We start from the raw sequence: 26,515 nt of genomic DNA, 5'->3' as shown, positions 1-26,515 counted from the left end.
CTCCTACAAAGGCTGACTCCACCTTTACAAAGAGGGAGCTAGTATTGCGGCCAGATCTATGGCGCCCCCAGCGGATCATGCCGACGGGACGCTGCATAGGAGCTACTGATTATGACATGGCCCGCATAATCCAGTGGGTCGTGCTCTCACAATACTCGCCTAGACGCTTTCCCATTTCATATTCAGTGTGTGTGTGTGTTTCCTTACAGAATTTTTATTTAAAAAAAACTAGCAGAGCAAAATAGTTACCGCTTCGCCGCTTTTGCAGTTGAGTTATATGGCAGGGCGAACATTCTCTCGAAGAAAGTATGTAACTACGAGATCACTAATTACCTCAAATTCCATAACTCTTCAATTAGGGGATTTTGCGCAAAACTGATTGCAGAACGGGAGATATTCCTCGTTGAAAGCCATTCCATGTTTAAAAAAAAAAAACCTTAAACGCGCACGTGTGTTGAAATATCTGTCCCTGAATGTCGTTATGCAAATGAGCCAACACAGGAACTACGCACTTTTCGAGCGCAGAAAGAGCGACAGGCAGTCCACGTGAGAGGACCACGTGCTTTTGGAGCGATGGAGCTGATTGGTGTAGGAGCTAATCTGTTGGCCAGATAGACTGCTCTCCGACCCAGATAAGGCGCAGGTCGCACCATTTCTACGCTCGAACGGTGTATATACTTCCCCAAGCAGCAAAATGTACTGAAAGTCGGGTGCAATAGGGGTGGACGGGTAGGTGGAAGGCCTTGAACAGACTCGTGGAGCTAAGGAACATCGATGAGACACATACCGTCCACCCCTATTGCACTTGACTTTCAGTACATTGTGCTGCTTGGGTCTTGTCTTCTTCTGCTCTTCTTGTTACTCAGCGCACAAGTGTTTCTTTAGACATGAAATGGCCTGGCCATATGATATGACCACGGTCTTTCAATACTGCTCTTTCTGGTGAAGAAAAAAACGCTCGAATACAATTGACTAGGTCACTTAGGGACGAATGCTCCCGCTTGGGGTGATCGCGTCGTTCGGGGGGAGACACCCTCGTGGAGGAGACGCCGTTTCCGCAGCACTGCGCGTTTTCAGGGAATATTTAATGAGCTACTTTTTAAAGTTCATTCCGTGTTCATAGCAGAAACAATTAATTCTCGAAGCGATTCATGATTTGGGCCAGCACATTTCGGTTCAGTGAACGTAAATTTGCAGATCTGCCGCGTATATTGCAACCTTCGTTGTTGTCTTTCTTTGACACGGAAAATTTTAATTTTTCTCCCACTCGTGGCTCTCAATGATGGTCTAGAAACATATTATTGCATTTTGTTGCACAGTCACTCAATCCAGTGATATAATATAGGCTAATGACGCTTTCCGTAGTTATTGCGTAGTTATTGCACCTATAGAAACACTATGCAAGCCATACGCGCAGGCACCGGCGGACACGAAAGTCTCCCTCCGAACGATCGCCGCGCCACCACGCGCCGCTCGGCCGCCGAAATGAAGTTCTCGCGCGAGTTTCCTGACCAGAAAGAGTATTGAGTGACCGTGACATAACTTAACGGCATCTATTTTGCTCTGCTCGTTCTTTTGTTGTTTTTTTAATAAGATTCTGTAACGAATAAAAGAAATGTCTATTTTCAGCTGTACTGTATAAGTGATTAAATCCGCGGGCTCAAGAATTCGCGAATTTGCGAGTGGCCAGGATTAGGCAAACATTCGCGGAATGTTAGATTCATTGTATACCGCGATTTCGACCCTGCACCAGGCGTCTTGGGACACCTTGAACGTCCGGGAAGAAGTTCGCTCTTTAAGAGCGATAAAAACCAACGTGCCGACAAAAAGACGACTCAACACTCAGCACAGACCGACGAATAAGATTTTTATTGACAGACCTGCTTCTTAAATAACCTGAGCCAGCGGTATCACAAATGGGCAGTAACACATTCCATTCGTCTTCCTTTAGAGTCCTTCTGACTCCGAGAGCAGCTGGTATCTCGTGCACGGAGCAGGTACGATTGGCAGGCACGCGACAGTGATTCTGTAACTTTTCCGGAGGCCGATCTGTTCGGCACGCTAGCTGGATGACCCAGGCTTATAAGAAACTGTAATCACGGCATCCGCGCGGGATTGATGAAGGCTGGAAGTACTGTCCCCGCGTGCAACGGAGAAGGACTGAGCACTTTATGAGGCAATGCAGTGTAACGGTGCAATAAACGGCGTAGGTAAGATATACCTCAGCGCCTCGGGGGCCTTATTCCTTAGATATTTCGTTCACGTATTTTTCGGTCATATGGGTTCGAATATTTCGCGGTATAATTCGCGAAGAAAAGAACGCTCGCGAATTTCGCGAACATTTTGTTCCTCGCGAAAATTACTACTTCTACATAGGGCTGTTCGTTTTCGGGTTTTATTATTTTTGAAATTGGGAGGGGGTAAAAATTGGATGATTCCTTCTAAAGGAAATTCGGGGAAGAATCGGGTGTGCTAAGTCACGTGTTTTACATTGTCGGGTGTTTCCCGGTGAACCTAAAATCGTGTGAGTCAAGCTGCACAGATGATTGCAGGGAACAATGGAATTCCGACGTGTGTCCAAAAAGCCGGCCTTTTGGTACTGCCCAGGAGATGACTGACAGGAGGACCTTAAGGTGTTATCTTGGGTGCTTAAGGATTGAGGTTTATAACGTGATTCATCTCCTTTCGTGGCTCACTGTGAAGCAATATGAAGTTTGAAAGACCCCGCGGAATTCGGGGAGAAATCGGGTTATGCCCGAATTTCAGAAAATTGGTTTAGGCGTGCAAATATCGCGAAAAATCGGGTTTAACAAGAAAGCGAAGAACCCTACAAGTTATACAGTATATATATATATATATACAGGGTGTCCACGCTAAGTGTGAACAGATTTTTTAAAAATATATATAACACTTTTTCCAAGATGAAATCAATTGCAATATAGCATATGCTGAAGGGCAGCATATGCTCACATTGGGGGTGAAAGGAAGACACGTCTTCTAAGAAGCGCAATGAACAAAAAAAAAAGAAAAAATGGCGTTCCTTCACGAATTTTTTGCGGGCGATCTATCGAACGGATTTTTGTTCTGAAAACGGCTACGATATCAGGTGACCGAAAGGAACAGATGTTCTCATTGGGACAACTTTGTAGCTTTTATAATTAAAAAGTTAAATAATGAAAGTTCATTAAGACATTGCCTTTGGACTTTGCTAATGCCCTGCTAGGGAGTGCCCTTTAGCATATGCTATATTGCAATTGATTTCATCTTGGAAAAAGTGTTATATATATTTTTTAAAAATCTGTTCACATTTAGCGTGGACACCCTGTATATATACATATACATATATTTCAGCTATATATTCCCGCCAGCAGCATTCGATGTAGCCTCGAGCCAGAAGAGACGTGGCCTCATAATCGCAAAAGGTACACGCTCAAAGATACGTAGGTTTCTTTTTCCAATCAGACGCGCAAAAATGGCACGAACGTCTTGGCAACGGGTATAATACCTGAGTCTGCACCATCCGGCAGCATTAGTTAATTAGCTTGAGAGCTGGTGATGTAGCATCGTGATAACTCATTAAGCGAGCATTACGAGCACGATGTCAGCTTATTTCCTAATGCAGACGCCTTTTTGGGGTCGTCATTGTGCTCGAGCGTGCCTCGTGCAAAAGCCCTTCTGCTGACCCTTTCTTCGTATACACGTAAATGCACATGGGGCCTGGGGAGTCTGCAATCTTTTCTTCCGCTCAAAATAACGTGGTAGCATCACGTCACTAAGTATGTACTTTAGAACAATAATCAATTAATCCGCCATCATGTCCGAGGAAAATTGTTTCTTGGAGCCACTCTCTTCTCGAAATGCGTACAGGTTTAAACCCTTTCGACCCTGGCGTCCCCCCCCCCCCAAAAAAAAAGGCAGCAGGTAGTACAAAATCTTCAATTCTTTTATTAGTGAAGTATTTTAAAGACCTTGATGAGAATTTTATTTCGAAGTTATTGAAGACAATATGCTCACTGAAAAAAATTCTTGCACCGGTCGGTGTATGTTGTGTATGTGTATGGCACACCCAGGTATATGTCCACGTGCCTGTCGCTCCTTGCAAGATGGGCTCAGAAAATATTCTTTCGGGTGAGAAGGAAGACGAAGAGTTTGCTCCACCAGATGGTGGCAGAAGAAGAAGAAGAAGATGCGGCAGACGTATAACTGACGAGTGTGATCAATTTCGTGTTTGTTTTCCTTAATGTTTGCTTGTTTTTCCCTTTGTTTGTCTTTCTCTTTTTCGGTTTTTCCTTTATATTCCTGAGAATAGCAAGCCGCCGTAGCGCAAGCTAACCTTTTCCTCCTATTTTTTTAATGTAATAAACATACCCCCCCGCTTGTGATGGAGATCTAACCTCAGGGAATGTATGGTGGTTGAATAAATCGATCAAAAAAAGCCGTCCGGTGAATTATTGGGGCTGCAAAATGCATTTTTCGTCTTCCAGGAGTACTTCCACGTGCGCTGCACCAGTATTTTGGACAACGTTTAGCTCAAGATGAGCATCGTGTAAATTTCGCTACATCCCCGTTTCTGTGCAGGCTGGAAAATAATTGGTAACGCTAGACATTCTTTTGCCTTTTTCACAACCACTAAGCTCTAATGTCCTATTTTTAGAACATGGTGTCATTTTCCGTTACCAGGGAATATTAGACTCGTGTTTTGTAGTTTTTTTTTTTTTTGTTCCTCGGGCGGCGTAGAAGCCAAATCAAGTGGGGGGAAAAAACGCTTAAAAATATCCAGGGACGAAAGGGTTAAGGGTCAGCAAATTTTAACCTGTATTGCCTTCTGTCGCAGTACCAGCCCCAGGAAGAAACGTCCCTTTAAAATCGACCAGTCAGCAGCACTGTAGCTGGAGTATAGTAGCGCCAATCCAATCACCAAACACTCCACGCGCAGACTACCACATAATCACGGTCGCAATAATCAGGACGGCAAAGATTGGCATAACGCAAGTTGTTGCATAACAAGTAGCGCCAGATACAGCTTTCACGAGCAGCGCCCTTATTCTGCACCAGCGCTCCGACAATCCCTCCGCCGAAGCAGACGACGGTTGCCATGACAACTCAACGCTAGCCATCCCTCGCCCCCCCCCCCTTCCAAGCACTCGGTTGGAAAAGGCCAGGAACGGGGTGAGTAATAACGCGTGCCATATTGAATGCGTCCGCTAAGATGCATACTGGACACCGTTTTTCCTTTCTTTCTTCCTTTCTTTCTCTCTCTCCTCCTTCTTTTTGTTCCGCAACTCGACATCATCGAGTTGCGAATAAATAGACGAAAAGCAAGAAGCCCGACGTTGGTGGGAGTTTAATAACGTGTGTTGTCGCGAACGTAATGTGTGTCGCATTCGGGCTTTTGAGCTCCGAGATGACTTATGAGTACGGGTGAAAAGGTTGTTGGGAAGATCTTTTGAGGAGGGGGATTTGTACTGTGTTACGGTGGAGAGCTTAAACAGTTCGCTGGAAACGACCGTGCGGCGCTGGATTATGTATTGCGGGGTCGGACATTTCCGGGATACATGTTTTTTGTTGTTGTTGTTTTTTTCGGGAATTCGGGGAGTCTGAAGCTATTTTTTTGTTGTTGCTTAATTTCGGGTAAGGTCGGACGCTATTTGCGCATTCGGGATGTCCTATAGGGTTAAAGAAGCTGCACACGTGTGTTTCGTCACATCGTATCATCGTAAATGTTCCCCCTGGTATTTCTCCTATATAACTCGAGCTACTGTAATTTTTTCCACGGTTTGACCATCGACTTAAGGTGCAACGCTTCGATTGTCTGACAAAACATGTTCTCTAAATCATTCTTCTGCGGGACATCTATCAATTGCAACGGTCTTCCCTCAGAATTAGCTCGAATAACTGATCATCCCTCATTCCGTAATTGCATATTTGACCTTATAGGCATCGGTTAAGTTCCATAATCTATATTGTTCTCATACATTCATATATTTCAAATATTTCTTTTCTATATATTGATTTCATATTGATGTGTTTTTTTTGGAAATTTCTTATTTTTACTGCGCAATTTCATGCACTTCTTTTTTTTTAATATTGTATTTTGTGTTTTTTATGTTAAGTGTGTGCGTGTATGTGTATAGCACTTGTTTATGTTATCCCACTCCCCGATGTAATGTCCCTTGACCTTCGGGGTATATTGAATGCATGAATAAATAAATAAATAAATATGCACGCTTTCTCAGCAGTCGCTTTACACACTCAGCATTAAATGTTACGGAATAGTAGGATCCACATTTGTGGAACTTTCTTTTTTGATCGCGTGTTAGCGCCGCGATGCAACTGTGGCCATAAGCGGCGTATACAGACGTAGACAGATGGAGTGAGGACAGCAGGAAGAAGTGGGGCACAGGGGGGGGGTTAGTATGCGTCCTGGGCCGACTTCAGGGGAAACTGTACCGACATATCGTCTGCAAAGTGTGCCGGAAAACCCAGGGAAAACCTTAGACAGCACAGCCGCGGTGCCGGGATTCAAAACACGTGTCACCTCCCGGTATATAGGCGTGGTATAGGCGATCATCCCAACCACTATGCTATACACAAGCTGTTCGTTAACTTTTATTTTTTTATACCTTTAGCGAACAGTATTAGGGCATGCAGACATGGAGCGACCTGGTTGTGGCAATAGACCCCTCCCTGTTTGTAAACAAATGACGTCATAGTGTTCGACAGCGCCACCGGTTTGGTAGAGTTGAACTACGCTGGAAGCTAGGGGGGCGCACAAGGTCGCGCACGAAAGCCACGGTCTTGAGGGGATTACGATATGGTCCCTTAAAGGGATGCGACCTTCGGTCCTACTTTCTTTTTCAATAGGAGGCATCGAAGAAGTGCCCATTCGTGGAACCCAGCCCTCACCTTCCGATTTGTTTCGGTTTCAGTCTGTCTACCAACGTCATGATGACGTGTCTCGGGTACAGGTCTATTGTGCGGTGACGGGATAGTAGCTGTTGAAACCCTGCTATAGGCGAAGATGGCGCTACTGTATAGGAAAGAAAGTAAAGAATGGGGAATAAGAAACCAATGTATCGCGGAAAGTTCGGTCGTTAATTGAACATAATTTACAGAAACAAACATCGAAGCAGAGAATTTTCGCCGACGAATTTAAAGTGCTCCATACATCGGTGGCGAAAGTCTTATACCGTCTGCCGTTCCGAAGACTGTTTTCTTTTCTTTTCTTTCTTTCTTTTTTTTTTGTTTTTTGCTCGCGCGAAAAAAAAAAAAATGCCGTCCTCGGTAAGCACCCATACGCGCATCTATTCGAACACACACACTACCTCGTCATCGATCACGTATTATCGTATTACCAAACCCGTATATATATATCACCTTATCGTCCAACCTGTTACACGTTGCCTCGTGTCACCCAACGTGAATTAATCAGCATCGACCCCTCGCGCACGCTATACCTGCGATGTACCGCATGTCCCCCTTTCCAGAAACACTTGCAAGAGGAGCTAGAGTATAGTTATGCAGGCAAGGAAGTTCATTAGTGCAGCGCGGAGCGATCCCTCGGGGCCATCATCCATCAGCTTTGACCCCCTCCCGGCATCATTCGTCTTCGTCCTCGTGTCTTATAATGAGGAGCCACTTCGTAAAAATTTCTCAACGTACTTCCATTATGCGCGGAGACACTCCCGAAGCGGGGAAAAATCTTTCCCCCTTTTTTTTTTTTTTTGTCGTCAAGTGAGGAACAAAGGACGAGGAAGAAGAATTTCTCCAAGTTTGGTCGTCTTAAGATGAGAAAATGATTTTCTTCTCATGTCACGTTCTTTATCGAAGCCATTTTTCTTTATATTTATCTATACAACGTTTATTCGGTATGATAGATTGAACATTCACTCGCTAGATTTTCCCCCGATTCGAAATTGATGCGGAAGAGAGATACGGAATTGTGAGAAAGGGAAACGTGTTAGCTGCTAATTAAAAGTACGACCTACCGTCCGCATCACCCGCCAGGGGGCGCTACGCATCCGCTTGCGGCAGAACCGTATATCTAGTGAGAGTGTGGCCATCTTTTGATCTTTTGCCGCTTCCCGGGCGGAGCCTGCTTTTTGACGTCAGAGTCGTTGTTGTACCGCCCAAAAAGCCTGAATCCAAGCGGAATCCGCTTATCAGCCATCTGGGACTCGCCATTTTGATCCTGACAGCGTAACTGGTCGGCATGTGCTTTGTCGCACTCAATGTAATCTACAGAGATCGCCGGCTTATGACTCACAGCATCTCGTGATACGGAGGGGGGGGGGGGCTTTGTTGTCAAACTGAAAGAGTTCAAGGACGAAGGGCAAAGTACGCACGTATCCCTCCCTCCTTGCATCGTAAACAAAGCTCAGCATCAAAATGGCGTCGGCGGCCGGACCTTTTTTCACAATGTCCTATGCGCATGCGCATGGCCTTGAGGCGCCGGAGAGGGTTACCTCCGTCTTCACTTGATGGCGCAGTATGTGGACGACAGATGTGGGGACCAGTGGAGCACGAATGCACGAACGGGGCGAGGTCGTTGACCCTAGTCCCAGGGAGGTGTGGGGGGGGGGGTCGAACTCGCTCAGGGAAGCGTGACCACAAGGGAGCTGCCATCCGTTGGTCATGGAAGGCGTTGCCTTCCAGTGGCTGCTTCATTCCGGTAAACTTAACGCTCTTGTTTTCCTAAATCCATCACTTGATATCTAAATTCGGCGTACTATGTGCGTACCTCCTATGTATTTATTAAACAAATAAGCGGTGAATATTTTCCCACCACGTCACTTGCTTGTGTACTGTCGTTCGTTCGTCACTTTATTATCACGAAACTCGACTGGTTTCGTTTTTGCCATTTCCGGTTCCCGTTGGTTCGCAGAGCAGCATGATGACGACTGTTAACGCTGTGTATTCATCTTTAGATTACTGTACGCTTCGGAAACACATGCCTACGTTCGTTACGATGGGAAACGATTCATTGATTTCGCTCACAAAGAGTACAAACGCCACTTCAACAAGTCATAGGCGGTAAACATGTTCATCCGTGTCAGTGGAAAGCAAAGGATTGGCGGTGTCGCGGGTAATCTCCCATATGATTCACGTTTGACGTGACAACGTTTATCTTGCGATATCGATAGCACTACTCAACGCTGCACGCATCAAAAAAGTTGGTACATACGTACCCAACGCACTTACACGGCTTGCCTCGCTTCCTTCGCTGGACGTCGTTCCCTTCATCATACGCCTCCATCGGTCCCCCTTCCCTCCCCGTTTGTTATCCCACGTGACTGCGCAGGGTTTGCAACAAACGGAGCAGCTCCGCTATAGTTGGGGGGGGGGCAGAAATTCGTCCACTAACGCTGTCCATGACCAACGGATGGCTGCGCCCGGGCGGTTACGCTCGGGGATAGGAGAATCCCATTGGCCAAGTACACTCTAAGAAAAAAAGGAGTACTTTTACTCCTTTTGGGGAGTAATTGCATTGCCACAAAAAATAGTCCCTTTCGGGAGTAAATGCACGGGAGTAAATGAATTGTAAATGAAATTTCACGCGCTGTTGTAAGAGTCCCAGGTACATAATTGGTGCGCATGCATGAAAATACTTTGAGGCAAACCGTCAACCGTGATATATCGAGTGATATAAAATCTTGCGCCATACATAGGGCACAATTTGCGAAGAAAGATGCGCTAACTGTTTCTTACTCTGTGTGGTTGGCAAATTGCTACGTTGTCCGAGTTATACAGCCGTATGTCGTTCAAATTGACCAAGAGCACATATTTACGTAGCCTGTCGCATTCAGGAGACCATTCGCAAAGTTTAGTGACAATTTGCAGTCCTGTGGAGTAAATGTCGGGACTAAATGTTGGGTTAGGGGACTAAAATGGGGAGTAATTGCAGACTAGGGGAGTAGAAGCTGCAATTACTCCCCGCTTTACTCCTTTTTTTTCTTAGAGTGTACGTTCTCTTGAGTCTTCCTATATTAACTCTGTGCCTACTCCGGTACCGGTTTTGGTCCTTCGTGCTACCCACGTGGATTTGTTTTGACGCGCGCCGAGCGTGGTTCGCTGGACAGCCGCTAGGATACGACGCGTATGTGAAAAAAGCAGAGTCGTTTTTTTAGGAGAGTTTGGTCAGTGGGAGGAGCCTGTCTCAAAGCGCGCCATTTGACGTCACATGATAGGCGGCGCCCAAGGTCAGTGGCACCATTTTGAATCAGAGCTATCGCCTTAAAATTTCCCACTCCGCCATTTTTGCAGCAGAGGCACAGCCTTGAAATCCTCCCGTACCGCAGCTTGTCATCCCGGGTCAAATGGGCGGAGCAATGACGGCTCTGACGTCACAGCGGCTCCCCATCTCCGAGCGGCGAAAAGATCACAGAATGGTCCAAACTCTCCTCGTAAACGGCTCTGTGAAAAAGGTCCAGAGCCGAGCGGGGGAGGTCGTTCGGGTGTGACGTCGCATGACGCGCTTCAAGTTGGACTCCTTCCAATGACCAAACTCTTTCTATAAACGGCTCTGGCTTGGGGGACGCGTAGGATGCCTGAACAGTGGGTCACGACAGAAGCGGGAAGACGTCCATAGCAGACGACAGTAACGCTACAACGCCCATCAAAGCGCGTACTATGATGATGGTGATGATGATGATGATGATGATGATGATGATGGTGGTGGTGGTGGTGGTGGTCAGTTTGTAACCTCAGAAAGTACACGTTTTTATAGAAGGCAAGGCATACACGATCCGATGACCACCGCCGCTGCTATCCACCAAATTGCGGTGCTGCGAAAGGCTGCAAACAGCATGGTCGATACAATCTAGTAGAGTATAGGAAGTCGCTAGTAGTAGTTCTCGTCATAAACTACTACATTGTATCGCGTTGCACTGCATTGACTTTGCCTGATACAGTACTGAATTGTATCGCAAGCTGTACTATTAGATTTGCGAATGCGTGTCAAAGCTCTTTTTTTTTTCTTTCTTTCTTTTTTCGTCAGTACTTCGGCGTGCAATAGAATGCAACGTGAACGACTAATAAAATCGCAATAAATCATCACAGTTTCCCGTCTTCGTCCCTGGTACCAATTATTTCGTGTGTAGGCGCATGCGCGTACAAACGTCAATGCTTTCTAGAGTGGCTCTGTCTCCAGGGAGATGGCCAAGAGTTGGGCTCCCAGTCATCACTCATGGAGCAACACGATTACGGACCACCATTCGTCACCACACTTGTCATCCGGGCCTCCTTCCCGCTATCACATTTCCCTCCGACGTCACCAGGGGAAGTAAGACGACTCCACCTTCCCTCACGCTTTCTCTTTCCAAGTTTCTACAGAGATAAGGTCAAGATTTGGGCCAGAAACGGAAGCACTTCTAAGGCATCGAATTTCTTCTTATCTTCCCGGAGTCTTATATCCCTGTCAGACTTCAATGGTGATTGAAATCTATGGTCACTGAACCGGAGCCCCGTATTAAAAGGAGGTCTCGCTATTAATGGGGCCTCCGCCTATATACCTGAAGCTGCACCCCGTTTTTGAGCTGTCTGACCAACGACGTCTTGAAATGGTCTTCTAGAATCCATCATCCATACAGTCTTCTAGAATCTCATCAGTCTTCTAGAACCTGTTCAGAATCACGCCACCAGTGACCACGCTATCCCTTACGTACGCAAAGGCGATAGCGTACAACGCACTACAACTCAGAAATGATAAGGCGGATACCAGTTCCTTATCAGACAGTGCGACACTGACACAGTCCTGACCCAATTCTTTTATCTTTCCGGCCTCTCCACTTTCTCGAGTGGTCCTGTCCCGAGTGGCTCGAGACTAACATCTCTTTTTTTTTTTTTCTTTTACAAATCGATCAAACAATCTTCCGATCCACTCACACACTGGACTACCACATGTTCTCACCCACACTCTCTGCGATGTTCCGCTAACTAAAGTAGCGCCATCCTTTCCCTTTCCCGCAACCTTGGGGCAACAATGGCGGCCGCTGCACGAGTCGGCATGCTATACGGCCGCCATTAATGCTCCAAGGTCGCGTCGGCAAAGATCAGAGGACGGCTGTACTTTCTCCAATCCAGTGACTTTACCGCTAACCACCCACCCCGATTGTGTCCCTCTTTTAAAAGTCTTTTAGCGCTGAGTAGTACCGCATGACATAAGCCTTGGTACAACAGTACTGGTACGAACAACGACTCTCCTGGAGCCATACACGGGATGATCACTAACAGTTTCGTCTCGCGAAACCACGAAACGAGAGGAAGCCCTTGAGAAGCATCGTTTTTCTTTTTTCGCCATATTCCATCTCCGTTCGTTTTCAAAACGTCCTTGTTCCTTCGCATCCTCTCTCAAAGCTTTCTCCCAAGTTGGTACGCTGACAGAACGCCCGTGCTCAACAAACAAATATACCCCTCCCCCCACACGCGTGCCCCTCCCCTCTCCCCCTCCCACTCTCCTCCTCTTTTTCTTCGTGCTCGTTCGCTCGGAGGCCCTCGATGCTTTCGTGTTGCATCGCTCTCGACCTCTTGTTCTCGAAGCACGCACGCACACAGGCAAAGCCGCTCCACGTTTCCAAGGGGGCGCACGTACACCGGCAACACCTTTTTCCCTACTTTCCCCAATTTTGAAAAGAAGCCCCGCTCCGGTCGTCGTCGCCTTTTTCGTGTTTCTTTTAATGTTTTTTTTTAATGCTTCCAAGGCTCGTTATTTGCAACCAACGGACGCGCTCCGATGGAAAGAAAAGAAAAAGGTGGACGCAATATTAGGGAAGCCCAGCATGCAAACTTTCGCAGCATAAGCGGGAAAACAACTTTTTATTTTTTTTATTTTTACGACTTTTCCCCCTCGTTTATCCATTTTTCTCCGTTCGTTTCACTCTTCAGTCTCGCGCCACGTTTACTGTCAGGTTTAATAAAACTTTCGCCGCGTGGCGGGCTTGTGGGTAAATTAATAATATTAATACAAAAAAAGAAGCGTCGTAAAGAATGGAGGCATTCGATTGAAGCAATTTCGCCCGCCTTTTATTTTCTAAATCGCCGCGTGAGGGCGCTGAGGACGACGAAAATTTGTCGATGTTGCGTGAGCGTCTTTGATGTCTCAATGGACTTTTCGTGACGGCGGAATTTTAGCTTAGAGCGGTGAAACAGGTCGGGGACGTCGGAATTCCGAGGGGAGGACATAAAAGCCGGACGGAGCAACCAAATATTTATTTTACTTTTTTCTTTTAATAAAAGGACTGAGGACGAAATTTAAAGGAAGATAACCTGTAAGTAGACCAGATAAAAAAAAACGGAAAAGACAGTGGTTGCTAGACGCTGTACTTTCAAGCTTGACGTCATAGAGCGATACGTCTTTCGTTCCCTTTCCATAAAACACCCAAGTCATGGTATTATTTTATCCATTACTCTCAATATTTCTTGTTTGGTAGGACAAAAGACATAACATTGTAAATTGTATCGCAGCATATCATACTGGAGTTATCGTATAGCTCACAAGAAAGCAATACCTAAATCTGAGAGTTCCAGGTCCGAGTCCTTTAATTATATCCCTATCCCACGAAGCTTCTTCGGGCGAAAACTGATGTCGAAGACGAACACTTAAAGGTTGATAAAGCGGGTTAGGTACACTCTTAGAAATGCACTTCACCACATAGCACGCTCCTAGCCAACCATCATCCCGAATGACAACGTTCTCGCCCCTGATTTGTTGAAAACGGGAGGACGGGCCTATTTTGTGTCGTGCATAATGGGCACAAAATAGGCTCCTCCTCCCGTTTTCAACAAATCTAGAGCGAGAACGTTGTCATTCGGGGTGATGGTTGGCTAGGAGCGTGCTATGTGGTGAAGTGCATTTTTAAGATTGTAGGTATGGTCATCTTATACAGCCAATAAGGAACGGGTATAATCTATGTATGGGTCTATGGCATCACTTTTGTGTGACAGCGGCACTGAGCGAGGTGTCTTTAGAACAGACCGGCGCATATATCATTTTAAGCTACTTTACAACAATAATCGCATCATGGGGTGCTATTCTCGTCAAAGTAGACTACCTGCTTACTTTACACGTCACGAGCTGTTGGGCTGAGCCACCGCGACAACCTCCGCCTGAACGCTCCGCCCATATCTAGGGACATTTATCCCCAGCGCGTACACAGCGTGTAGAGCAGGGTTACGGAGTCGCCACTCCGGAGTTGGAATGATTCCGGAATCATTCCAGATTTAGCAGAGCACGGAATGGAATTGGAATGGAAGGGCAGAAACTGTCCTACACTCTTAAAACAGAACTTCACCGCATATCAAGCTCCTAGCCAACCGTCATCTCGAATGACATCGTTCTCCCCTCTGATTTGCTGGAAACGGGAGGCGTACACCATTTTTGTGACAATTATGAACAGCATAAGTGTCACAAAAAAGGCGTATGCCTCCCGTTTTCAACAAATCAGGGGAAATAACGATGTCATTCGAGATGACGGTTGGCTAGGAGCATGCTATGCGGTGAAGTTCATTTTTAAGAGTGTAGGAATGGGAATGGAATGGTCTGGGTGCCCCGGTGGCAGTTTTGGTTTCAACGTGCTGGTTTCTGCCCTCGCACCCTTTGCACCGCACCTGCACACGGTCAAGAGTGAAATAACCTTGTCTTTGTGCTTTTTTCCGTGCTTGGTAATGTCAATCTTCTCTACCACTGCTGGACTTGCCACTATGGTTACCGGTCCTTTCCTTTTATTGAGGGAATTAAAGGAATGGAATTTGACTCAACGAAATCAGTTTCAATTAATAACAGATGGCGTCGCACATGCGTTGCCCGCAAACAAGAAATGACATTTAAAAAAAACTGTACGGGGAATAGTAATCTTTTCGCGCCACTCCGCCTGTTCGAAATCTTGGGCACGCACGGGCGCCAATCAACTGTTGGCTGGATCGCTATCTCGCTTACAACGCGATCCTTACACAAGATTATTTTCCTATTATATAACCGCGTGGAAGTTTGTTAGATACTATCGAGCAAGTGAACTAGTCATGACCACTTTTCTCCGCATTCCTCTAACCTTCTCTTTAGAGGTGTTTTACGTTGTAGTCTTCCGTTTCGGGCGAGAAAATCTATGGGCGATATCGTGATGGTCGTGTCGTGAAAACACCGACACAGCAGCAAAGGCTGGACGATCAAATGCTCGGCTATTGGCTAACGGCGCGTGAAAACCATTCCCAATGACATTCCCATTGTTCACGCCTTCTTTATTCCGCGACCAATAGCCTCCTTGCAAAGAAAGTAACGGGGTAGCTTACTTTGACGAGGATAGCTCCCATGGTCACCACACTCTTAAAAATGAACTTCACCACATAGCACGCTTCTAGCCAACGATCATCCCGAATGACAACGTTCTCGCCCTAGATTGGTTGAAAACGGGAGGAGGAGCCTATTTTGTGCCGTGCATAATGGGCACGAAATAGGCTCCTCCTCCCGTTTTCAACAAATCAGGGGCGAGAACGTTGTCATTCGGGATGATGGTTGGCTAGGAGCGTGCTATGTGGCGAAGTTCATTTTTAAGAGTGTATTTTAACCCCGTGGAAGTTTGTTAGATACTATCAAGCAAGTGAACTATAGTCATGACCACTTTTCTCCGCATTCCTCTAACCTTCTCTTTAGAGGTGTTTTACGTTGTAGTCTTCCGTTTCGGGCGAGAAAATCTATGGGCGATATCGTGATGGTCGTGTCGTGAAAACACCGACACAGCAGCAAGGCTGGACGATCAAATGCTCGGCTATTGGCTAACGGCGCGTGAAAACCATTCCCAATGACATTCCCATTGTTCACGCCTTCTTTATTCCGCGACCAATAGCCTCCTTACAAAGAAAGTAACGGGGTAGCTTACTTTGACGAGGATAGCTCCCATGGTCACCACACTCTTAAAAATGAACTTCACCACATAGCACGCTTCTAGCCAACGATCATCCCGAATGACAACGTTCTCGCCCTAGATTGGTTGAAAACGGGAGGAGGAGCCTATTTTGTGCCGTGCATAATGGGCACGAAATAGGCTCCTCCTCCCGTTTTCAACAAATCAGGGGCGAGAACGTTGTCATTCGGGATGATGGTTGGCTAGGAGCGTGCTATGTGGCGAAGTTCATTTTTAAGAGTGTATTTTAACCCCGTGGAAGTTTGTTAGATACTATCAAGCAAGTGAACTATAGTCATGACCACTTTTCTCCGCATTCCTCTAACCTTCTCTTTAGAGGTGTTTTACGTTGTAGTCTTCCGTTTCGGGCGAGAAAATCTATGGGCGATATCGTGATGGTCGTGTCGTGAAAACACCGACACAGCAGCAAGGCTGGACGATCAAATGCTCGGCTATTGGCTAACGGCGCGTGAAAACCATTCCCAATGACATTCCCATTGTTCACGCCTTCTTTATTCCGCGACCAATAGCCTCCTTCCAAAGAAAGTAACGGGGTAGCTTACTTTGACGAGGATAGCTCCCATGGTCACCACACTCTTAAAAATGAACTTCACCACATAGCACGCTTCTAGCCGACGATCATCCCGAATGACAACGTTCTCGCCCTAGATTGGTTGAAAACGGGAGGAGGAGCCTATTTTGTGCCGTGCATAATGGGACACAAAATAGGCTCCTCCTCCCGTTTTCAACAAATCAATCAGGGGCGAGAACGTTGTCATTCGGGATGATGGTTGGCTAGGAGCGTGCTATGTGGTGAAGTTCATTTTTAAGAGTGCAGTTTCAACGGCGGGAGTACTGTCGTTAACACAATCCATACAGGGTACGAAACTAATAGGCTACGATTAACTTCCGCGTGAACACCAGCGTTGAGTGGCGTTGTAGTCAACATCACTACGGACTAGATCGCTCTCTTAAGGTGTCAGTTTTATTTATTAATATGTGGCCTCATGGGATTAAATGCTCGCAGGTGAGCGCAAATGAACTTAGCAGAAATATCGTTTAGTAAAGCTGTGAGGAATCCACACGACGAAATATGTCATAGCAGTCTCTTTTCGACCCGTATTGGTGTATTTAGTCTAGGTGATTTGAACTATTGTGTCATTAACTGGACTCATTCGTCATTTGGACCTTGCTCGTTCTTTGTTATGCCACTTCGGTCATCTTGGGGTTCTTTTCTGATTTTCTACTTTCTTTTCTGTTCAGGTGTTCCGCAGTGCCCTGTCCCGACTTTGTCGGGGCTCACATCTCCATATTTTTTGTTCAATCAATCAATCAATCAATCAATCAATCAATCCATTTGTTTAATCGTCGTTCAAATTGTCGTTTTGATACGAAGCTCAATGGTTACTGACAAACTGAGGTTACGGACAAACACGACAACTGAAGCCTCCACACATAAGAACGTAACGGAAGGAGAAAGTGGTCGCAAAAAAACAGGATTTTTTTTATTATAATTATTCCGTACCAGGTTCATCACAAGTTTGAAATTCTGGAACGCCGTTCTTAATGTAACCCTCCTCGTCTAACCTCCTCCCCCCCCCCCTTTTATGTCACCTTTAAATCTTCAATAGAGGAAACATTCTCTCCTCTAATCCCTAGAACAAAGTATAGCAGAGGCATCACGCGCCCGTACATGCGCACGCTCATTAAGTGAAGGAAGGGAATCTCCATGCAGTTCTCTCTGTTGATGACAGGACATTCATTCACTGGTATGATATCAGCGTTGGTCTTACGATCCAGTGCATGTTTTACGAAACGAGCGAGAGATTATACGATGTCGTTGCGAACTGCGAACACTGCCTTTATGTGTCTTTTTTTTTTGGGGGGGGGGGGGGAGTTCTTCTCAGGAAACTCGTTTGTCGACGACGGCGAGCGAGAAGTTATGGCTATGCAAGATACGAGATTCGCCGAGACTGTCTCGCACGTTCGAGAGATTTTTTTGTTTTGTTTTTTCTAAGAAATGTTTAGGGTGGAGAGAATATTTAAGGAAGGATAAATCCTCGCGATGTTCGGCCTGTATACAGACAGCTCTCGACGGCAAAACGGCAAGCACACGAACGAAGATAAGACATATTATCTGAGATGTTCTACGTGTATGCTTTATCGCTGTATTTTCGTAGGGGAACGGTCTCCCTAAGGAACACGCTGTACTGGAAGTTGAAGAACATGGGGGTGGCCTGCGCGGTGTTTTCTTAGCACCGCGCTCCATAGCGGAAAAAATGCCCACACACAAAAAAACTTCACTTACCATTTCATCCCTATGCAATGGCACTTTCAGTACACTGTTTCTGCTATTGCAGATCCATTTCCGGCGGAAGTTCTATTACCGTCGGTGAGCAGTTATGTAAAGAGACACCACCTCCTCTACATCTTCTTCCTCAACATACCGTTAGCCTGTATTTCCCTTCGATCTACTCAGTATGACGTGGATCGGTTAAAGGAGCACAGAGGTTAAGCTACCCAATGTTTTCTTTCTTTCTTTTTTTTTCGCTACGGCGTGTTTTGCAACGAATAAAATGAGCTCCTGCGAAAGAAGAACGAGTGCAGGTGACCTGTAGAGAGAGAGCGCGCATCGAAGAACCAGGGAACGCGTCATGACGTAACGTGGTCCCCGGGCACGTGACTCGTGACATAGAGCGCGGCACAGCTCAAGTCAACACCACCTAGCTAGAGAAAGCCTGCTTACTTGTCGACGTGACGTAACGACTAAGACTCAGCCAATCAGGATCTTGTTTTCAACGACGGTAGCTAATCAGGAACAAGCTTTCAGAGGTCGTTGCCATGGAAACGAGCCACTGTCGTCTGCGAGTCGTGACTGAACGGCCCCGCGTGCTAAACGAGAAAACTTTAAAATAAAGCGCAAAACGGTCTCAATCTTTCTCGAGACTGATTTTCTAGAAAGCGTGTTGCACTTTTTGTCTACATATATTCGGGTCTACAGGTTCCAGGTTAGCTGCAATCATTTGCGAATTCTGAAACTCTCAGAACGGCGATTCGCAGTAGCAGACGAAATCTGACTTTATCTGTGTATTCACACGAACTATATCCTCACGGAAGGTTCTAGTGGAAGAAAAAGCAAGAACACTGCTTACAGAGACGAAGTTTCGTCACGTGCTATGTGAGCATTCACACGGTGCGGTATATCGTGAGTACTGCGCACTTAGCAGACGACACTTCGCAGACGACATAGTCAGCATCTTTCCTGTCGTCTGCTATAGAATATCTTGTGGCTGTGTTGCGGGATATTGCCCATGGATATCAGTGTACGTGAACACTGGACGTTGAGCGCTCGCGCTCAGAAAGCTATGACGTTTTTCGCGTCTTCCGCTTCTGCGGGGAATGTCGCTCGTGTAGCGAAGGAGGGAGAGGAGGGAATAAGCAAGCCTCTTATATGTAGACGGCGTTGTTCAAGCGGGCATACGCGGCGCGCGAGCTGATCTCAAAGAAACAAAGGGCACGGGGACTTCCCTACGTCACGCAAGGCTCGTGTCGGCCGTCCGCGCCTGCTTTCGCAGGCTTTTTTTTTTTTTGTAAATTTGATTGCGCAGTTGTAAATACACCGCGGCGCCAAAATATCACGCACGGGTGGCTCCTGGTAAACAGCTCGACGAATGAGACAGGGTTTCAAGTCCGGTTAAATGTCACCCCATTGCACCTTTAAAGGTGCAAAAATTGTGTGAGAGAGAGAAACGTTACCTCTGATGAGGTGAGGTAGATTCTGGAGTCGGTGCTCTCTACGGATGCTTGTGGATACAGGCCGTGGTTGGAGTCGAGGCTGAGCGACGGGGTGCCATGCGATAGGGTACTGTGCCTGGACAGCCCGCTGCTCATCATGCAAGGTAGAGCATTCAATTTGGATCCCGACGAGGCCAGCCCTGTGGAACGAGCACAACAATGACGTTATATCTAGGACGACTAAAGTCACTGGATTGGGGAATTCCCAATTCAGTGACTTTAAGGACGACAGATTGGGAACCTGAGGGGTAATATGTAGGGGTCGAACACTTCTTTCCTTTTCTTTCTTTTTTTTTTTCAACAGCGTAAATAACTCAACTAAATTCGGCACGTGGTGGTGGTGATGGCGAGAGGGCTTGCCGTTGTCGGCCTCACAAAGGTGGGCAACCTGTGCGTGGGCAACCTGGGCAACCTGTGGAGGCGTACGCCTTTTCTGTGACAATTATGCTGCTCATAAGTGTCACGGAAATGGCGTACGCCTCCCGTTTTCAACAAATCAGGGCAGATAACGATATCATTCGAGATGATGGTTGGCCAGGAGCGTGCTATGCGGTGAAGTTCATTTATAAGAGTGTAGGCACAGAAAAAATCCCGCCGGAAGCTTTGTATTTGACGATCGTAGCAATGGCTTGAGCCAAAGTTTATCGTTGCTTGTCATTCATATTCAGGTGTCCAAGAACACTACCAGGGATTGGTGTTGATGGACAACGTTAGGTAGTTATAGATGTAGTTAAAATACATTGCAGTAGTTGAAGAAGTAGTTTTAACTAGTCCCCTGAAAAGTAGTTGAACTGCTAGTTAAACTACTGAAGAAGTACACTGTTAAAACAGAACTTCACCGCATAGCACGCTACTAGCCAACCATCATACCGAATGATATCATTTTGTGTCATGATTTGTTCAAAACAGGGGGGAGAGGCGCCTATCTGGGACAAGATAATCTGTCCCACACTCTTAAAAATGAACTTCACCGCATAGCACGCTCCTAGCCAACCATAATCTCGAATGATATCGTTATCTGCCCTGATTTGTTGAAAACGGGAGGCGTACGCCTTTTTTGTGACACTTATGCTGTTCATAATCGTCACAAAAAAGGCGTACGCCTACCGTTTTCAACAAATCAGGGCAGATAACGATATCATTCGAGATTATGGTTGGTTAGGAGCGTGCTATGCGGTGAAGTTCATTTTTAAGAGTGCAGGTAGGCGCCTCCCCCCTGTTTTGAACAAATCATGACACAAAATGATATCATTCTGTATGATGGTTGGCTAGTAGCGTGCTATGCGGTGAAGTTCTGTTTTAACAGTGTAGTTAGTGGCCTCTCCAAGCACGAGAGGCTCTATACAGCGCAAACTTTGTGACTATATACGCTTCTGCGACGTTCTGTGTGAGGTTGGATGCCCCCTAACCGCAAACGGAGACCCGTACGTGTTTGTGTCGACGAGCTGCTCCGCGGCCCCGAGGCTATACATTATCGCCCCCTGCCGCAGTAAACACCCCATTAGCGTACGAATCGGTGGTCGTAAAGTAAACATCCAGGATTAGCGCAGGACGCCTAACATTGTACAGCGCAATCCCATGTCGTGCTCGAACTTTATAAATCTTGCATGGGTAACATTTAGCCGCGAGGAGATATTGGATAGTCAGCCCTCGTCCTATGAACATTCGATCTGTGAATTCGCTCGCTTTATGAACAGCTTGCAAAAAAAAAAAAAAAAAAAAAAAACCAATTGTATTCTTCTAGTCGTTTAAAATCTCGATTTATGAATTCCTTCGTTTTGTGGGCCTTTTCTTTCTTTTTCTTTTTTTTAGAAACATTCGCTGTACATAAATTGAGGTGGATATTGTGTGTAAACTGGATATTGTATGATTGCGTGATTGACGAAAAATGCAAGTGCGGCTGCGGCACTTTGATATATGTGGGTTACGTTACATGACGCACGCATTTACTGCGTGCTAGAGTATCGAGGGAAACGATAATAAAATATATTAAATATTCTAATAAATAAAATATATTAAATATAAATAAAAAAGATAAAAGTATATTATTATGTGACAGCTTTTAGAACGAGTTTGGCAAAAAATAATAAGAAAATATCACTTCTAGATTAGTACATCGATCGCTGGAACAATAGACCCCACTCCACTGATTATCGACCTCTATTCAGCGTAGCCCATCACCTCATCATCAGGACACATCCCCTCCCATTCTGCTTTGGGATAGTGGGCCGCACTTCATGTTGTGAATTTCCTCATTCATCGTCATTAATTTATTCATTAATTCATCTGTTGTTGTTGGAACAATAGCAGTCACGATACAACGCAGCCTGCTACTTGATGTGATCGGATTGATTGACCAATTGACTCGGCTGTGTTATCTCGTGCTCCTTCTGTGTTGCAAACGCTCAGCATGTCATTAGCAGAAACGTAGGATCGCATATCAGCCAATATTTCTCGCGCAAATCACGTGATCACAATGCAGTCAACTCGAGTTATGAAGAGGGACATCCTCTGGTGCCGATTAAGGTCCGGAACGTTGTACCCTTAGTTAGTCGACAGGCTACGACTGTACGTAAATCTAAGCAAAAAAAGTTAGGTGCTTTCTTTTCTGCTAGTAACGTTAATTTTGGCTTTTTCCAGGTACCAGACCTCTACAGGATAAACGTCATCGTGACATTGGTAGACAGACTGAAACCGACACAAATCGAAAGTGAGGGCTGGGTTCCACGAATGGGCACCTCTTCGCTGCCTCCTTTTGAAAGAAAAGTACACTCTTAAAAATGAACTTCACCACATAGCACGCTTCTAGCCAACGATCATCCCGAATGACAACGTTCTCGCCCTAGATTGGTTGAAAACTGGAGGAGGAGCCTATTTTGTGCCGTGCATAATGGACACAAAATAGGCTCCTCCTCCCGTTTTCACAAAATCAGGGGCGAGAACGTTGTCATTCGGGATGATGGTTGGCTAGGAGCGTGCTATGTGGTGAAGTTCATTTTTAAGAGTGTAGGATCGCTGGCGTCTCTTTGAGGCACCATCGTAATCCCCTCAAGACCGTGGCTTTCGGGCGCGACTTTGTTTGCCCCCTAGCTTGCGAGCGTAGTTCAGCTCTACCAAATTGGTGGCGCTCTCGAACACTATGACGTCATTTGTTTACAAACAGGCAGAGGTCTGTTATGCGCAAACTGTGGGTATTCCTCACCCCCCCCCCTTTTTTTTTAATCACATCACCATTCTCGCGAGACAGTTTCACGTTGTTGTAATATTATGTTATGGGACTGCGACGCGAACTTGCCCCGAAATAAAAGACAACAAGATTGTCGTTCAAAGCAGACCCGGGGATTAACTGCACCCGGCTGAGCCCTTTAGAACAATACAGATTCCAATTTCGCAAATCGCGCTTGTCTATGCGCAGCTCAATAACACCTGTAGATTTTTTTTAGAAGAAAGTCTAATTCATTAGAGCGTTTTAATCAAGGCCTCAACACTTAGCTGCGTCATATCAATTTCATCTGCACAGGGGGTGAAATCCGACGAGTTTCCAAAGCGACGATGAGAGGAACTTAATTGATTTGCCTTCGTTTGAAAAGATCCTCTGTACGTGGGAGCACCCTTGTGCCGAACCCCAGATGAACGTCTGTTGGTGTCACTATTCATTCAGTGAGCGCGCAGTTCCCCGTTAGTGCGTAATACCGCAAGGGGGCGCTACCAGCGGCAGACAGGACGTCAGTCCACATATTCAACATCTTTCTAAATCCCTTCAGTATATGCGTATGTCAGTGTAATGAAGTAACCCTAATTAATTAGACTATCAGTAGGGTTCCGCGCTTTCGGCTTAAATTTTTGGGTGGATTCTGCGTATGTTTTTCGACGTTTATTTATTTTCGCGAAATCGGCGTTTTTCGGTGATTTTTGTGGCGTATACATGGTTTACCATGCAGTTATCGGCGAATATACAAAATTAGCCCCTGTGAGACAGCACAAAAGGAACACTTTATTGCTCCACATCGAACAACAACAACATAGATGAATAGATGATGATGATGATGATTGGATGTTTCCCTGCGTTGAGTGCAGGGCCCTACCCCACTCCAAAAAGGGTTTACATTAGAGGATGAAGAGGGAAGGAAAACAAAAGAAACCCCACCGTACTTAAGAAGTGATGGTGCTTAAATCGTGAAAGCAAAAGGTCATTTAATTAAGCTTATTGTGATAGACGCAGACGTACTTGGCCATATTCTTGTCTGCTGCACACCTTAAATTTGACGTTTGCAGCGATTAATCGCCGTAGTCTCTCCCGGGACATTCATTTGTATTCGGCGTTTTTCGGTTAAAACCGAAAACGCGGAGCCCTAACCTATAAGTTAAAGACTTCCAGTAGACAAGCGCCAGTCAGTCGGGAACGCAAGGCCACTGACTACAAGTAAACCCCCGACTATGTCTTAACGAATGCGTGACTCATTGACTTACTAGGACGCAGGCAACAAACTAATGGCATTGTAAGCCAGTAACTAAGAAACAGTGGCTATTATACATCATACTGGAGAGGTCATTCTACACCGCGGCGACTATGAACCGGCGAACTAACTTGCGAAACTACTTACAAAATAAGTAGTTGACTGTAACGTTGACTCTGATAATAAGTGGCTGTTTCCCTTTGTCCATAAATTTTGCAACCTTCGCTCAGAGCATAAACTATGGTGTCGCGATTTCATGACGTACGAGGGGTGCTGCGAAAATACAGCAAACAGGAAACACACAGGATATGAAATATGTTCCAGTGCCGTACGTTCCTTGGTCATAGCTCCAAGGTTACGCTGAAGGTCGAATACCACCACCGGCTGTGCTCCTTCATGAACACCCTGGGCTTTACGTTCCAGACGACCGGGCGTAGGCACGTTTTACCCCTGAAGTCGACCCAGGACGTACAATAACCCTCTCCCTATGCCTCTCACTCCTGCTTGTTGTTATATTACCCCATCCGTCTACGTCTGAATACGGCTCATATCGTGTACTCACACGAGCGACATTTCCCCAGAAGCGAAAGATGCGAAAAACGTCATAGCTTTCTGCTGTCACGTGACACGTACACTGCTATAACCATGGGGAATATATTGGGCCACAGCCACAGCACAGAGCGAATTGCGCATTTAGCAGACGACGCCGTCAGCGTCTTTTTCTGTCGTCTGCTACGGAATATCCTGCGGATGTGGCCCAGGATATTCTGTAGCAGACGACAGGAAAAGACGCTGACGGCGTCGTCTGCTAAGTGTCGTCTGCTAAATGCGCAATACGCTCTGTAAGCAATATTTTCGCTTTTTCTTCCGCTACAATCTTCCGAGAGTATGTCGCTCGTGTGAATACACGGATAGCTTCAGTTGTTTCCTGGTGGTAACGACGAAGGAATAAAGGGGAAAAAAAAGCTAAGAACACTTACGCTGCTCCAAGAGTCCACGGAACCCTTGTAGACTGGGCTGCGTCTTGAGAGCTTGTTCCTCCTTACGAATGGCCTCCAGTTCCACATGAACCTCTCGCATGAGGGCCACTATATAGACGAGACAAAAGAAAAAGAAAAACGCGCCATGTTTAGTGACTTCATTTCATTCGATTTATTCGCAAAATCACGATACAATTTACAAAGGACGCGTAAAGGTGCAAGAACCAGAGGGAAATACCTGTAAACGTATTTTTATTCACGATGTATTAACTTTTGCGGATCCCGCATTCAGTCATTTGCGAAGTTATTCGCGAGTATTTAATTTCGCGATTCCAGGGCAGTTTCCTTTCGCAGGATAAACGTTAAGCTGTGTTTGCGAATACAATTTTTTTTTCAGGATTTTGTAGCGGTCGCGTAATTCGCGAAAATTAATACATCGCGAATAAAAATATGTTTACAGTATTCCCCGTTTAAGCACCTTCCCCAATGAGTGCGAAAGAGGTATGAGGCGTTTACGTTACAACATCGCTACAATACATATTATTAACGCAGCCCCCCCCCCCCCCCCCCCACCAATAGCAAAGTATGCAAGCCCCAAACGCACCAACTTAACTGCAGAACGTAAGCATCATTTGGTTTTGCTTTGCAGTCGTGAATATAGTAGTCGTGATTATTTATTTATTTATTTATTGCAAAATACCCTGCAGCGCCGGGGGGCATTAGAGCAGGGGAATGGGGATATACATCACGAAAAAAAAAAGGAATACAGAAATCGTGGACAGAATGAAGAAAACACACTAATCTCGCATGGATCTCAATTTAGATAAAAAGACGGAGCCGTTTTGGGCAGACACAACTTCACGCGGCAGTAAATTCCATAGTGGGATTGTCTCACAGAAGAAGGACTGTTTAAAGACATATTGTATTACGCTTTTTATTTCCCACGACCCATTCGAGCACACAACGAAACTTGAAACACTAACGGAAGTTTGAAGTAATTTGTGTTATTACTTATTAGCTTTCGATGGTGTGCCCGCAGTTCCTGTGCCGGTACGGCAGTTTGCGCACAGCATAGAGCTCCGCAAAAATTTGTCTCTAACAAGGTGAGATTTCCTCAATTGATCCAGTGGCGACGTATATAAAGTCGTGGATTCTTATTGGATCACACAGGAGAAATTAACGTCCACAAGCGCAACATACGAGACAAAAAAGGCAATACACGTTATCTATTACAATAGCAATATAATAATTGAAATAATAATGCTCATATAATAATTGAAAATAATCAGTCGCACTAGACTAAATGGCGTGTTTGACGAATGGCTGAGGCCATGACGTCACAAGCGTGGGTTACGTCATAGTAATCGCAAGGAGAGAGAGAGAGAAAAAG

General features: G+C 45.8%; 1 protein-coding gene across 1 annotated transcript in view; it reads right to left on the bottom strand.

The window, feature by feature from the left end:
* The window catches only part of LOC135387858 (protein still life, isoform SIF type 1-like), a 166,889-nt gene that overhangs the window by 85,998 nt on the left and 54,376 nt on the right, over positions 1 to 26,515 (bottom strand). The window contains exons 11-12 of the mRNA XM_064617029.1: positions 25,126 to 25,233; positions 19,650 to 19,828 (exon numbers count right to left, since the gene is read on the bottom strand). Coding sequence (XP_064473099.1) covers positions 19,650 to 19,828; positions 25,126 to 25,233 — 287 coding nt within the window. The remainder of the gene's footprint in view (positions 1 to 19,649; positions 19,829 to 25,125; positions 25,234 to 26,515) is intronic.

This window comes from Ornithodoros turicata, chromosome 3 (assembly GCF_037126465.1).
Source record: "Ornithodoros turicata isolate Travis chromosome 3, ASM3712646v1, whole genome shotgun sequence".
Classification (NCBI taxonomy): Eukaryota; Metazoa; Arthropoda; class Arachnida; order Ixodida; family Argasidae; genus Ornithodoros; species Ornithodoros turicata.
The sequence above is the reverse complement of the archived record's forward strand: the minus strand, read 5'-3'. Positions and strand labels throughout refer to the sequence as shown.